Source organism: Electrophorus electricus, chromosome 8 (assembly GCF_041902795.1).
Source record: "Electrophorus electricus isolate QZ-2024a chromosome 8, ASM4190279v1, whole genome shotgun sequence".
Lineage (NCBI taxonomy): Eukaryota > Metazoa > Chordata > Actinopteri > Gymnotiformes > Gymnotidae > Electrophorus > Electrophorus electricus.
In genome coordinates, this window is record NC_137504.1 from 7,609,428 (window position 1) to 7,623,512 (window position 14,085).

A 14,085-nucleotide genomic window follows, 5' to 3' on the forward strand; every position below is an offset into this window, starting at 1 on the left:
GAGAAGGCAATGTATTTTAGAAAACAACCACTTTAAGGTTATAACATGCCTATTCTGAAAATATAGCGATTAAAATAGCGCTCGATACGCAACTGCGAGCTTCACACACGTTAAAATACAAGAATACGCAAACGAATGATTTCCGGGTTCCTTATCACGTAATTCAAACGCACGTATCTGCTGGTGTCTCGTGTTTAGTTACGCAACCAAAGAGGGTGGTGTCAAGTGGCTCGAGCCAACACGGGGAGCCAATCGTAAACGAGTGACGTACATGCTATTATAAACCTTTTGTATGACGCATACAACTGTTGAAGGTGGACGGACATTTTCTAACGCCTAACAGAAACCAAAATTTAGAAGGAAAACGCGAGTGTTAATGTGCGAGAAACGTATGTAAAGAAAAAAGGAAACAACGATAAATGTTTAAATGGACTGTGACGAAGTTTATATTTGTATATTACTAGAAATTTCGTGAAAACCGCATCGAGTAAGCGATTCAAAGATGTCGGCCGAGGCTGCGAGGGAAGACGCCTGTCGAGAGTATCAGTCATCTCTTGAAGACTTGACTTTCAACAGCAAACCACACATCAACATGCTGACCATCCTAGCTGAGGAGAATATCCAGTTCACCAAGGATATCGTCGCAATAATTGAAGCACAAATTGCCAAGGTTTTTATGAAAATAGTTTTTTGTTTGTTTCGTTTCGGCCATATTGTCCTCGTTGCTCAGAGTAGGGCCATTATTGCGTTAGGCCCGTTTGCTATCTAAACAAGCATGTCTAGCTTCAGCTAAGTAGCTAAATTGAAGCTAACCAATGTAATTTTAGCTAAGATTTATAGCTAGCTTCTCATTGGCTCTCTACGACCTTAGTTATATAGTTAACCTAGTTAGTTTATCACATTAAATAACAGATCTTAATTTTTACTGGTCGTGAATATTTTGTACGACTAGTGTTTTGCACGTTTGCTAAAATGTTAGCTTCATTTTCGAAATGGTTTGGCTAGCTAGCGAGCTTTAGTTATCCTAATTATTATTTATCCTAAATGTTACAACTTGCCTTCGAGTGTAGGCTAGTCTGGTTTTATTTTATCTGATCGCATAATCTAAAACCACGAATCAACACTTGTCAACCTAACACGTTGCAAGTTAACCGAATAACATCAGATTAGCCATTTGATGTTATGATCAGACAGTCAAAAAGAGCGTGGCTAGCTAACCTAGCTAATAGCCTTCTGTCCAATGTATGCTATTTAATCACTTGATTTTATTACAAGCTATGCCTTTGTTTATCTGCAAATAAATAGCTTGTCACCTAGCATTCTATACAGTATTGTCTTAAATCGGACATTCTACAAGTAAATTGTTAGATGAACATAAATCCGGCCATCATCCAGATTAACTAACCTAGCTAACTAGCTACCGTGCACATCGGATTTGGTTCAACATCGTGGCCCAACAACAGCTAACTAGTAATCTGGGTTATTAGATGCAGTGTATTGACAACTCAGTTTGGTGGTATTAGCATTTGCACTGGATAGTGGTGTGCAGAGATGTGATAAAATATTATTGTAGGATCAGTTAGACACGATGCTTTCTGATTCAACTGTTTAGATTTTCTTCTGACCTGAAAGTGTATTTCGAGATCTTAAAAATTAAAAACAATTAATGCTATTAATGTAATGTAAATGTGGTCACTAACTTAATCTTGAAAATTATCCGTGAGATACCGGAATCCTGAGGTCGTGACTTGGCGTGAAAGTGAGGCAGCCTAGCAGTGTCGCCATTTGTTTTTGTATTTGGTAGAGTAATAAAGGGTTTTTTGGCGTGTTTAGATTGCTGAGTAATTTTCCTCTTGATTTTATTGTTAATAAATGGTACACAAATGTGACAATAAACTATATGAAATGTGCTTTTGTCTTTCTTTACCAGTGTAATTTGTTTGTGGAAACACCTGTTTGTAATTTAGTTATTGATAAACAGTCTTATGACTTTAATAGTCAGACATTGTCTCAGATGTGTACAATGTCATTGCCTAGTAAATAAATAATTTGACCAAAGGTCGTCTCCTTACAATCAAGATATGAACAGTCAATGTTGCTTATTTTCATCTTGCCTGGGGGGGGGGGGTGCCTTACATAATTTCTAATTTAAAGGACAAAATCCAGTCACTAGCCTTAGAGTAAAAGTGCAGTGAACTTTTTTGTTTTTGTTTGTTTGTTTTTCTCAAAAATCTAACATTTTCAAAAATGGTAAATGTCACATGTTTAATTGGACCACATCCATTGCAGGTACATTCAAAGAAGCCTTGTTCAACTTCTTTTTTTTTTTTTTCTTTTTTTGCTGTTAAATGGCTTTATATTTAAAGAGCAACACATCCAAAATAGGTCTTAAATTATGACACTTGGTAACTAATAAAAGTGAATGACATGGACATCTCTGCTTAAAATAATTTTACCCTGCAATACCAACATGACAGATCCTTGGAATTTTTTTCCCTCTGGAATGCAATTTTAATTTTTACCTTCTGTTTTGGAATCATCGTGGATCTGTTGACCTGTATCTCTGCAGATGAGCTTCCCAACTTTTTTTTTTTTTTTTTTTTTTAACATTTATTTTTCTTCTGGGTCTGGACTCCTCCCCCCCCCCCCCCAAAAAAAAGGACCTACACAAAATAAAGACAGTGCCTTTGGAAGAAAAGTTAACATTAAGGAAACCTGCCTTTTTTGGGGACTTTCTGGGACCTCCATGCACCCCTCATTCAACTCCTTTTTGTTTTTAATTCATCAAAGGATACAAGCTAAAATGGAATATCTCGTTGTAACTGTATATTTCTCTCATGTTGTATACTAAACTTGTCAGTTTTCTATCACTATAGGCACCTCCTGCTGAGAAGCTCCCTGTTTTGTACTTAGTGGATTCCATAGTGAAGAATGTTGGAGGAGATTACCTTGAAGTGTTTGCTAAAAACCTAATCACTTCCTTTATATGTGTCTTTGAGAAGGTACTTTCTTTATTATTTCTGCCTATGGTTTTACTAAACATTCAGTTTGTTACAAACAATACACTGCTTTGTTTTTGCATTGTTCATTGTTGAGGTTTTTTAAATATAGTAAAATTAACCTTGTTATAAACCTTTGTTTTTTATTCTCAAGTAAGATGAGGGGAATTTTTTTTTTAATCTTGCTTTTAGGTGGATGAGAACACTAGAAAAAGCCTCTTCAAATTGCGATCCACTTGGGATGAGATTTTCCCTTTGAAGAAACTGTATGCTTTAGATGTTCGTGTGAATTCTGTTGATCCCGCTTGGCCAATTAAACCGCTTCCACCAAATGTGAATGCAAGTATCCATGTGAACCCCAAATTTTTAAAGCCGGTAAGGATAAGGAATGATATTTCTTAATCATACTATATGGAAAGAAAAACAATCATCCTATTTTATAATGTACTCTGTTTTTGCTTAGACTGAAGAACTAGCATCCCCAAGGGCTGTGACACCGCAACCACAGGTTCATTCCAAAGTCAGTGAGAAGAACTTGACACAGGAGCAAATAATAAGGCAACAATTGCTTGCTAAGCAAAAGCAGTTGCTAGAACTTCAGCAGAAGAAGATAGAACTTGAACTTGAACAGACAAAAGCCCAGCTGGTAAGTTTTTTGAGTGCACCCTGTTTGTGTGTGGGTTTTTTAGGGTTCAAGCCTAAGCATAATTGTTTATAATAAAATATACAAAAAAAGGTTTTATCACTAAGTATAGATTACAATATTTTTGTAGCATTTGTAAAGGGTGAGTTTAAAGGCCTTTGTATCATTCTTTATGTGAAATGCAGGAATCCAATTGCTGTTGTGGAAACCTTATTGTATTGAACCCAGTTTAAGAATTGAAAAAATAGTTGGGTCACAGGGATTGTGCAGTCTCTGTAATCCTTTTTCATCTGCTCACACCTTTCAACCTTCAGAAATTCCTACTTATTTAAACAGGTAGCAGTTATATTGAAGTAATTGTTTCTTTCTTTAAGGCTGCCAGTACGAACCACCCACCTGTCGGTGTTCAAGTCCCATTTGATCCAGTACCAGTTGTCAGCCAGTCAGCTCCTACACCACACACGAAACCATGGCCTCCCGCACAGGCAGAAAAGGTGTCGAACAGAGACCCCAGGTTAAACAGAGGTCCTGCCATATCAATTAACCCAAAGGAACAAGGGACATATAAGAAGGAGAACCCAGTCACGACAACCATGAGTGCACCAGACAAAAAGGGGCCTTCAAACACAAGTAAGCTAATGAGGATACCCAAAAAAGATACCTCTGCAACTGAGGATAAAGCAAGATCCAAATCTGTCTCACCATCAAGCAAAGGTATCCTTAATAAAAGCAGAGACATTGAAGGTGAACATACAAAGTCATCAGATGTTAATAAAAAAGACCCAAGGTTAAGGAAGCAGGTGAATGAGAAGATAGACCCAAAAGAGGAAGATGTTAGGGAGAAGAAAAGGACTTCAGAGAAAAGAGAAAGGGATGATGCCATCAAGGGCAATGAACAGCAGAGGTCCACCACTGCTAGAGCCAAGCTTGTGAATGGCTCTCTGAATAAGCATGAACGACTTGAGACTTTTCAGAAACAGGAGATTAAAGTCAATAAAGCTAATATCAGGAAGAGGTCTCGGTCAAGATCCCGTTCACCTGCACATTCTCCCAAAAGAAAGGAAAGGCGGTCTCCAAAGCGAAGAACAAGGAGCATCACTCCACCACAAAAATTTGGAAAGAGTAGGCAATTAAGTAAACACCTACACACTGAGGACTCTGTCCAACAATTAAACACCAGAGAGGAACGAAGCACACCTAAGAAGAGTAGTTCTGAGCAAAGGCGATTAAAAAGACCTTTAGAAGACCGGCTTCCTGAACACAGAGATGCGCAGCCACAGAGGATATCGCCTGCAGAACGTAAAAATTTGAAAGATGTCAAGAAATGGAAAAGTGGATGGGATGAAAATAAGCCGTAAGTAGTTTTGCCATCTAGGATTTTTATTTATTTATTTTAAAAACAAAATGTGGACATCATCTAAATTTGAGGTTTGAATCTTATTATTCAGTCTCAAACAGCCTGAGCCAGAACTCTCACATGGAAAACCAGGGCCTCAAAGACACAAAACATGGGGCAGCAATCCAAGACCTGCAACACAACGAACAACGAAACAGCACCGTCTGAGTGTGGATGCCAACTTGCAAATACCAGATGTGCTAAATTCTGCCAGCAAACGAGATCTTTTACGGAAGGTATTCCACAGAAGCGTTTTCATTTGTAGTTTTATAAACGGCTGTGTGTCCTTGTCACATTTTTCTCTTGTGGGAAGTGGGCACACAACCTTTGTTTTAAAGGCATTGGTATATTTGGCATTAAAAATGTCACTTGTTTAAGACTTTTGCAAAATAAATATAGTTTACAGGGCTACATGTTAATTTTTATCATGTGGGTATTATATAGGAATTTGCTTTTGTATTGCAAATGTACGAGTAGACAAATATATTAATTTATTTACTAGTGTGCTACAGCATGCTGACCAGTCTCAGATTCGTGTTTTGTAGTTGTTTTGATGAAACATTGCTTGGTATGATAAAATAAATAAACCCTTTCAGAGTCAGGCCTGTTTTTAACTGTCAAGGGTAGTGTTTTATGCTGCTAGGCATATTGTAGTCATGTTATATGGCTCACAATGCAGCCATACATGTGTCTTGATAACTCTTTACTAACAAGTCCCACTGGCTATATGATATTGGATTCCCACCCACACAAACTTGGAGCAACTATCCACTTTGACTAGCAGGTAGTAAAATTGCAGTGAAGTACACTAGGTTTCCAGAGAAACGGGACATTTCACTTTCCACTTTGCTTTGATTAGCTCATTAAAGCCCTTTGTTCGCACAGCTGATAAAGGGTCTCTGTCTTAGACATCCTGTTTATCTGGAAACCTTAAATACTACACCACAATTTTTACTACCTGTATATCTTAACTGCAGTTATCACGTTGAATAAAAATGTGTTTACATATCAATAGAGTTTGTGTGCATTTTGTAGTAAATATCCCTTGCCTTCAATTGTACCTTGTCTTTTAGGCTAGTCAAAGAATGGCTGATGGAGAGTTATCCCAGGAAGACTTCCTCAATGTGGCGCATCAAATCAAACAGCTTTTTCAATATCAAGAAGAAAGACAGAGGTCTGATTCTTGGGAGGGATCAAGTGATGATGGTTCATATCCATCTAAAAAGAAACACCTTCATGGACATATGTCTGATGCGGAACTCTCTTACTTGGAACACAAATCTAAGCTGAAAAGAACACAGCTGCAACGTCCAGGTAATACTCCTTTTGAGAGAGGTGAATTTTAATAATTGGGTTTGAATTAGTGGTTTAGCCTAATCATACGAGGGTGTTGCAAAAAATATTTTAAACTGATTTTGGGTTCTCTGAGTATTTGTGTGTTACCATTATTGGATTCAAAAGAAATTGTAACTGAGCCTTCATTTTAGGAAACTAACTGCTGGCTCTCAAGTATTGATTGTTTCATAATATTTATAATCCTCGCCCTTAGTGCATAACAGTTTTACAACTTGTATTGTTTGTGGAATTTTAAGCCTTTAAGTTGTAACATAGTGGTGGTGTGATGTTCTAGAGGGATGATTCAAAGGCAGGCATCTTAAAACATTTACTGTATAAGTACTCTTTATTTTATGTACAGCTCATCATAGCTCACCTCTAAGTGAGAGTGTGCTTCATCATAAGCCACAGCATGAAGAGGATGATCCATTCATTGAATCCTCAGATGCACACAAAAGGAGTGCTGATGCCATAAAACCATTCTTGGGGCATGATGATCCTAGAAGAAATGACAGACCACCACCTCAAACGGGAACTACTTTCAGGAATACCCCAAGTCCAGTCAACTGTGATATAATATCTGGGAAATCTTCAGCTCTGCCATTTGAAAGGCCAACATCCCCTATGGAACTGGATCAGCTTGATGATGGGGAAATCAGTCCCAGGTTTGAAAGTCCTAACAGTGTTCACTCTGGTACAGATAATGATGGTCCACTAAGTTCTGAAGCTCCTTCAAGGCATGATCTGATCTCAGGACCAGGAAGAGGTGGACGAAATCATAGTGAATCTCCTGGGCAAACTCCACCTCACTCCTCTGAGGGACCTACCTTGCAAGCGAATATGTTGAGGCATGATGGACCAAACATTCCACCACGATTTGATGGACACAAGAGTTCCCATTCTTCATATGAAGTGGCACATGGGCACATGGGACAGCCAAGACCAGATGGATTATCCAGACCTCAACCCTTGGGCAGATATGAGGGAAACACAGGTGCTGGGAGATATGATGTACCTGGTGGTCATGGACCATCTAGATATGACGGACACAGTAGATATGATGCTCACGGACCAAACAGGTTTGAGAGACCGCCGCTATTGAAAGGCCCTGGAAGATATGATGACCATTCTATGTCACATGGGCCAGTTAGGTTTGGAGAACCTCATAGTGTTGGAAGGTTTGATGGACCAGGATCAGGCTGTTTTGATGGTGCAATGGGACATCAAGGTCCTGGAAGATTTGATGGTCAAGGACCAGTGCATTATGAAAATTCAGTGCACTCAAATCGATTTGAAGGCTCCACAAGGTTTGATAATCCCCACATGCCACCAGGTCCCCCAGGAGGATTTGATGGCCCTATGAGATATCCTTCTGGACCAGTAAATTATGAAGGGCAACGAAGAATTGAAGGGCCAGGTAGTCAGGCTGGCATAATGCACTTTGACAACCCAGTGCAACCAGTACCCATAAGATTTGATGCGCAACCTTCTGGAATTTCTAGATATGACTCTGCACCCCAAGTTCCACCAAGATACCGTGGACCTGCAAATATGCAAAACTCAATGAGACCACAAGGGCAAACATTGTTTGATCAACCTCAGGGTCAGAGTCAGGGTCCAATGTTAAATCCTGGTGTCCCACCACCTAATTTCAATGTGGCACCACCAAATGCATTTCCCAGTCAACCACAACCATTTCACATCCAACAAAATGTTTCACAGGCATCAAACTTCAATGTGCCAGGTTCTACACCTTCAACTTTTCAGAATTCATATAGGCCTGTTGCTCCATTTCCTACTGCTGCTGTTGGAAACCTCCCTCAGCCTGTGAGTAACCGTCACCCCACAACAGGGGGAGGGGGGGTTTGCGAAACACACCTGTGGTGCATACACACCTAAAAGATTATATTACCTGACTTGTATGTTTCCCTGTGCCTTTAGATGGGTGTCATCGCACCTCCAGGTCAGACCTTCATACCACAAAACCCAGTGCCTTTCAATCCATCGAGTAAGATTGTTCATAATTCAATACACCCTAATTGTTTTAGATTTTTAGATGTAAATTGACAACCTAATAAGAGTTGTCTTTACTTGTCAGGTTCCCAGTTTGTACAGCCTGAGAGTCATCTTGGCCAAATGGATGTTAACGATCTGGTGGCTAAGCTGATTTCCACTGGTATTATCAAACCTACACAAACAGATTCCAGTAGTGGTAAGTATCTCATTGACTATAATGTTGATGAGCATTGTTATTATTTAAAAATGCTCAGTATATCTTCCTAATGTTTCAGAATCCCCATCACTACCTCAGTCTCAGAGTGTACCGGAAGAGGAGGAACCAGAGGACGAGGAGCAAGATGATGATGAAAACCTCCCCGATTTGACTGGCTTCGTTTTAGATGACATGAAACAGTGTGTTAATCTATTTAACATGTCTTTAAATGTTTATAGCATCTTCATGTCCTGTGGTGAACAGAAACAAAATGTAGCAATACCATGTATTATAACTCTCATGGCTTTTATTTTACTTTACAGGAGATACGAAAGTGTTATCACCAAACTGTACACTGGAATCCAGTGCTATTCCTGTGGAATGCGCTTTACTGCTTCTCAGACTGATGTTTATGCTGATCACTTGGACTGGCACTATAGACAGAATCGATCTGAAAAGGACATCAGTAAGAAAATAACACATCGGCGCTGGTACTACAGTTTGACAGTAAGTCTAACATCACATCTATTTCTTCATATATTTTTTCTTCTGTCACATGGGACAAATAAGGTGACCTAATCATCTGTGGGCAGAAGTATTACATATTGAAGTTTTCATATAAAGGGAAATCTCATTGATGACTTAAGGTGTACTGCTGTGGTTTAGGACTGGATTGAATTTGAAGAAATTGCTGATCTTGAGGAGAGAGCAAAGAGTCAATTCTTTGAAAAAGTCCATGAGGAAGATGTGCAGAAAACACAGGAAGCAGCCAAAGAGAGAGAGTTCCAAAGTGTTAAAGCTGCCCCAGATGTTGTTGATGAAGTAAGTCTGTATAAATGTGTTTTCTTTTTCTTTAAACAGTTTACGAAGTTGACTGATGCAAATTTAGTAACCTTTGCATAAGAAAAAGTAACTAGTTCTGCAAACACAAGTTTGATCTGTTTTTGCCCATAGTCTTGTGAGATATGCCAGGAGCAGTTTGAAATGTACTGGGAAGAAGAGGAGGAGGAGTGGCACCTGAAAAATGCCATCAGAGTTGATGGAAAGGTATAACACTAGGCACATTTTAGATTAGCAAAGTCCATATGTTGGAAATAATACACAACAGACTGATATGTCTCTCATTCCGTCTTTCAGACATATCACCCGTCATGTTATGAAGACTACAAAAATGTAAGTGTTGAGCATTGTCCTAATATTTGATTAACTATGTGCTGAATATTACTGTCAAGTTTCTCTTCACATTACACTTTTAAATCTTTTAAATTCAGTTCAGACATTTAATTGTCTGGTGTCTTTGTTGGAAGAAGTACTTGTGATGTTCGTAGCCTTCATTCATGCCTTGTTATAAAATGCATTCTCTCTTTCCTTCCTTTTTTTTAAATAAAAAAAAAATAGACATCATCTTTTGTGGATTGTACACCATCACCCAATAAAATGCTGACAGAAAACCCTTTAAATGCTTTCTTAAAACAAGAGAAGGAAGGTGAGGCATCATGCTCCAGTATTAAAGAAGAACCAGCTGAGGTGAACATAGATGCTGTGACAGTAACAGATGAGGTTCAGGTTAAGTTGGAAGGAGTCACACACTAGTGCAATTTATTTTACAGTGCTGCTTTAAAACCTTCTTTTGTGGTTACCTAAGTTGTGCTTTGGGTTTTTGTAAGGAAAAGTATTTTTATATGAGACCGCTCTGAGGCAGGGTCCTCAGCTATGCATACATTTAAATACATTTTGGTATTTGTAATTGCCTGCAAATTTCAGGTGTTTTTGCTGTGTGAATGCCCACTCAAATATACTTTAAAATATGTATGTTTGGGGGTAAATGTATGTACAATTTAATTTATAAATAAAGAAATATTTTTTGGTATTTTGTGTAATACTGATAAACTGAGGCTTTGGATTTAAATCCTCTAAGACTTTTTTTCTTCAATGACATTTGTCGAGACTTTTAAGGAGCAGACAAGGTTTAAATAATTTATGACACATTGGTTTTCTAGAATGCCCTATTTCCGTAGCAGACAAATTCCTTCAAGGCTGAGGATTTAATTTATTGATAAAATTTAGTAAGGATAACTTCCGCAACAAATGTGTAAATATGTCGGAGACCCACTGAGTTTACTAATGTTTTGTTCTGAATAATAAATGTTTAATTAAAAAAGGAAAAAAAAAATCACATTAAGGTCGTTTGCTTCAGATACTAAATATTCAATAAAATGAATCTTTAAAAAAATTGTGTGAAACATATTTACTGTGTGCTTCAGCTAAGATTTGTCAGTTTCACTTTTAATCCTAAATAAAGATTGTGTTGTCAAATGTCTCCTGTTGTTTCTTTGTCACAATCCGCATCAAAAATCTGGGAGCTGTTGCAGATATTTTAAAACCTGTTCCAAATAAGTTTAAGGAATGTCTTAAATGTCCCACAATTTATCAATTTAAATATATGCCCGCAATATCTACTATTAAAGTTTAGATTTCTCAGTGTCTGATTAAGAAATATAGTGGTGGTCAAGGGCTACGGAGAAATGTTAGCACACTAGGCATGCATCCAAAATATAACTTGTCTAAGGGCTGTGGTCTGTACATTTGAAAGATGGGATGGTTAAATCTGACAGCACCATCTGCTGGGGGAAATGCATTATAAGGCTGCTTTAATATTGAATTCTCATGCATTTTGAAATTGTAATTATTATTTTTTTTTTTATCACTCATTGAAATAAAATGACATGCAAAAATGCAATTTACTGCTAGTGTGGGGGATATATATATAAATAAAATCAACAGTGCAAATAAATATATTTGAATATGTAGATAATTGAAATTACAGAATGATGGAAAAAAAACCACTGATTCCATACAGGAAGTTTGAATTCTGATGATGCATGATATAATCAGACCATTTTAAATTGGAGAAAAAGATTAAAATATATATTTAAAACAAACAAAAAAATAAGAAACTTGGTCCACACACTACCAGAGGTTTTAGTTCAATTTTATTCCATGAGTATGGTTTTACATTGGGTTGACATTTAGCTGACACTTTTATCCAAAGCAACTTACAATTATGACTGAACACAACTTGACCAATTGAGGGCCTTGTTCAGGAGCCTAACAGTGGCAACTTGGCAATAGCAGGGCTTGAACTGGCAACCTTCTGATCACTAGTCAAGTACCTTAACCACTGAGTTGTCTTAAAGAGACAGTAACAGCAAAAGAAAATATAAAAAAGAACATGAAAATGTACTTAAAAAAACCCCAAGAAGTAATAGATTATTGAAGAAATTGCAATGTACAATCTTTTTTTACTTCCATATACCGTGGAAACCCAGGGCAATAGCCAAACAGGAGAAGATGCATGCTGTTAAAAAAAGGTATAAAGAGTTGCTATTCTGTAATCTTAGTGCAGAAGAAGAATTATCTAAAGGGAAACAATTCTGACCGTACATAAATCTTTCAGTAATTTGCTTTCTTAAAGCAATAGCAAGTAAAGAGGATTTACAGATTCATGTGACAGTGCATCAAATGCCACATTGGGTAGCAATAAGTATAATTATACTATATAGTCGATAGTCCATTAACATTGCTAGAAATCTCTACTTACCTGCAAGATATCGAACAGTCTGCAATTTGAGTGATTCCAGAAGGGTTTTCAATGAAGCCACTTCTATGTCTATTTTCTTGGTAGTTTCCACTGCACTACTTTCAATTTCAGCATTCTAGGGAAATCAAGAAAGGACAAAATTTCAGCCAGAGCTCTGATTCTGTTAAGCATAACCTATTTTATTTGTATTTCAGTTTAACAGCACCATGAAACCATGATACTTTTAAAGAAAATGCAATCTTTAAAACATACCTTTTTATGGAACTCTGCATTGACCTCCATTAGTTTTTTCTCTTGTTCTGTGAACTGATAAATTAAATACGTAGTATATAAAGATAATATCTAATAAATAACTTTATTAATAATACTTTTCAAACAGCACACTCACGTACCATGTCAGTGACTCTGCTTCGCTCCAGATTGATGTCCAATTTAGCATCTGCCCGGATTTTTTGACTTTCCTCCTACGACAAAATTATTGCTATATATCCAGCAAGAAAAATGTCAAACTATAAGCTACATTAAAAGAATGTTTATTAAATAATGTATAAAATGTTACTCACAAACAATCTGTTCTTGATTTGTTCAAGCTCAGTTTTCATTTTCTAAGTGAAAATACAATTAAATACGATTAGCTGTACACTTCTTCAAAAACACACTTGACGCTACAAAATATAACTACTCAGATTTCAAGAACAACTGTACTACTACTAGTTTTAACATAATTTAGCTGTTCATATAAAGTGTCCAATTGTAAAAATAACGCATAAGAAACCTTACTGCATTTTCTGAGCGCAAGTTGGCAAATTCACTTTTTTCCAAAATAACCATGTCCTTTCTAATAGAATCCAAATGAGCCATAATTTGTTGAAGTGCAATTTCCTAAAATAGAAAATGCATTGAAATACACTGCATTTGATCAGTACAACTGTTTGACTAACATGTGTTTTCTGTACCTGATGGGCTCCCGTTACCATATCTCTATATACAATGTCCATGTTGGCTGTTGTGAGAGCCACCAGTGCTGTCACGATCACCTCCGCTTGCTTCTTTTCAAACCCTAATCAGTTTTGGCAATATTTCAATATACATACAAACATTTATATGCATATTCATATTAAAACGAACATACCGTTAGATTCCAGTTCTTGAACAAATGCATGACTGTCGAAGGTGAGTTTCCTCTGTTCAAGTGTTGTCAGCTCCACTTTTCGTACATCATATGTCTTAGCAGGGTTCGTTGCATGGAACCCTGATGTTAACAACAACTACTTTTTAAAAGTCTGCATTTTAAGTTAGCTGGACGTGTAAGAACAAGAGCATAGCCAGGTTACCTCTAAGGTAGTTACAGAATGCAGGTCGTATGAAAGATGGACAAGATCTGATATGCTGTCTGAATTGAGCAGGACACAATCTGTGCATGAGTGTTCTCCAGTACACCATTCTTCAAGATGAACGAATTAAATGTCCTATTATTGTAACAAATAATAATAATAATAATAATAATAATAATAAATAATAATAATAAATAATAATAATAGTAGCTAGCTAGCGGTCTAGCTTATTAGACCCTGTATATCGATGTCTTTTTAAACTTTAGCTAGCTCGCTAGTTAGCTAACATTTGAACGTTAACATTACAGTCAACTGAATGAAGGGTGAATCAGGAAACCAGGAAAATAACCGAGTTTTGGAATATCTTGAAACCTTCTTAAGAGAAACATCGGTCTTCGAAGTAGGGATGAGTTGTTCGATATAACTTCAAAACATGTAACTATCTATCTACGCTAGAGGACTGTCGAGTTTTCAGAGCTGACAAATGCGCTTCAGCCTCACGTGACAACTGGAACGGCCGCGTCGCGCGCCCTCTGTGAAACGTCACTCAGGGGTCACATTGGGT

At 37.3% G+C, this 14,085-nt stretch overlaps 2 protein-coding genes across 9 annotated transcripts; one reads left to right on the plus strand and one right to left on the minus strand.

The window, feature by feature from the left end:
- Positions 1-296: 296 nt before the first annotated feature.
- pcf11 (PCF11 cleavage and polyadenylation factor subunit) lies at positions 297-10,901 on the plus strand. Its single transcript, XM_027004425.3, has 16 exons — positions 297-670; positions 2,877-3,002; positions 3,192-3,374; positions 3,463-3,645; positions 4,017-4,996; positions 5,091-5,274; positions 6,112-6,352; positions 6,735-8,200; positions 8,315-8,381; positions 8,472-8,585; positions 8,665-8,785; positions 8,909-9,092; positions 9,252-9,407; positions 9,540-9,632; positions 9,723-9,758; positions 9,984-10,901. Exons 1-16 carry the CDS (start codon positions 503-505, stop codon positions 10,176-10,178), a joined length of 4,497 nt encoding a protein of 1,498 aa, XP_026860226.2. The 5' UTR covers positions 297-502; the 3' UTR covers positions 10,179-10,901.
- Positions 10,902-11,561: 660 nt separating this feature from the next.
- ccdc90b (coiled-coil domain containing 90B) lies at positions 11,562-14,015 on the minus strand. 8 transcript variants are annotated; one of them, XM_081719244.1, is made up of 10 exons: positions 13,893-14,015; positions 13,521-13,579; positions 13,319-13,438; positions 13,143-13,246; positions 12,967-13,068; positions 12,750-12,791; positions 12,579-12,650; positions 12,439-12,492; positions 12,187-12,301; positions 11,562-11,943 (listed from the first exon to the last, which is right to left on the minus strand). In XM_081719244.1, the coding sequence occupies exons 1-10, from the start codon at positions 13,907-13,909 to the stop codon at positions 11,888-11,890; spliced, it is 741 nt and encodes a 246-aa protein (XP_081575370.1). In that variant the 5' UTR covers positions 13,910-14,015; the 3' UTR covers positions 11,562-11,887. The 8 variants fall into 8 exon arrangements, with proteins under 8 accessions (XP_081575370.1, XP_026860888.1, XP_026860928.1 ...); XM_027005087.3 differs by having other exon boundaries at positions 13,521-13,630; XM_027005127.3 differs by having other exon boundaries at positions 13,521-13,655.
- Between the last annotated feature and the right edge of the window lie 70 nt (positions 14,016-14,085).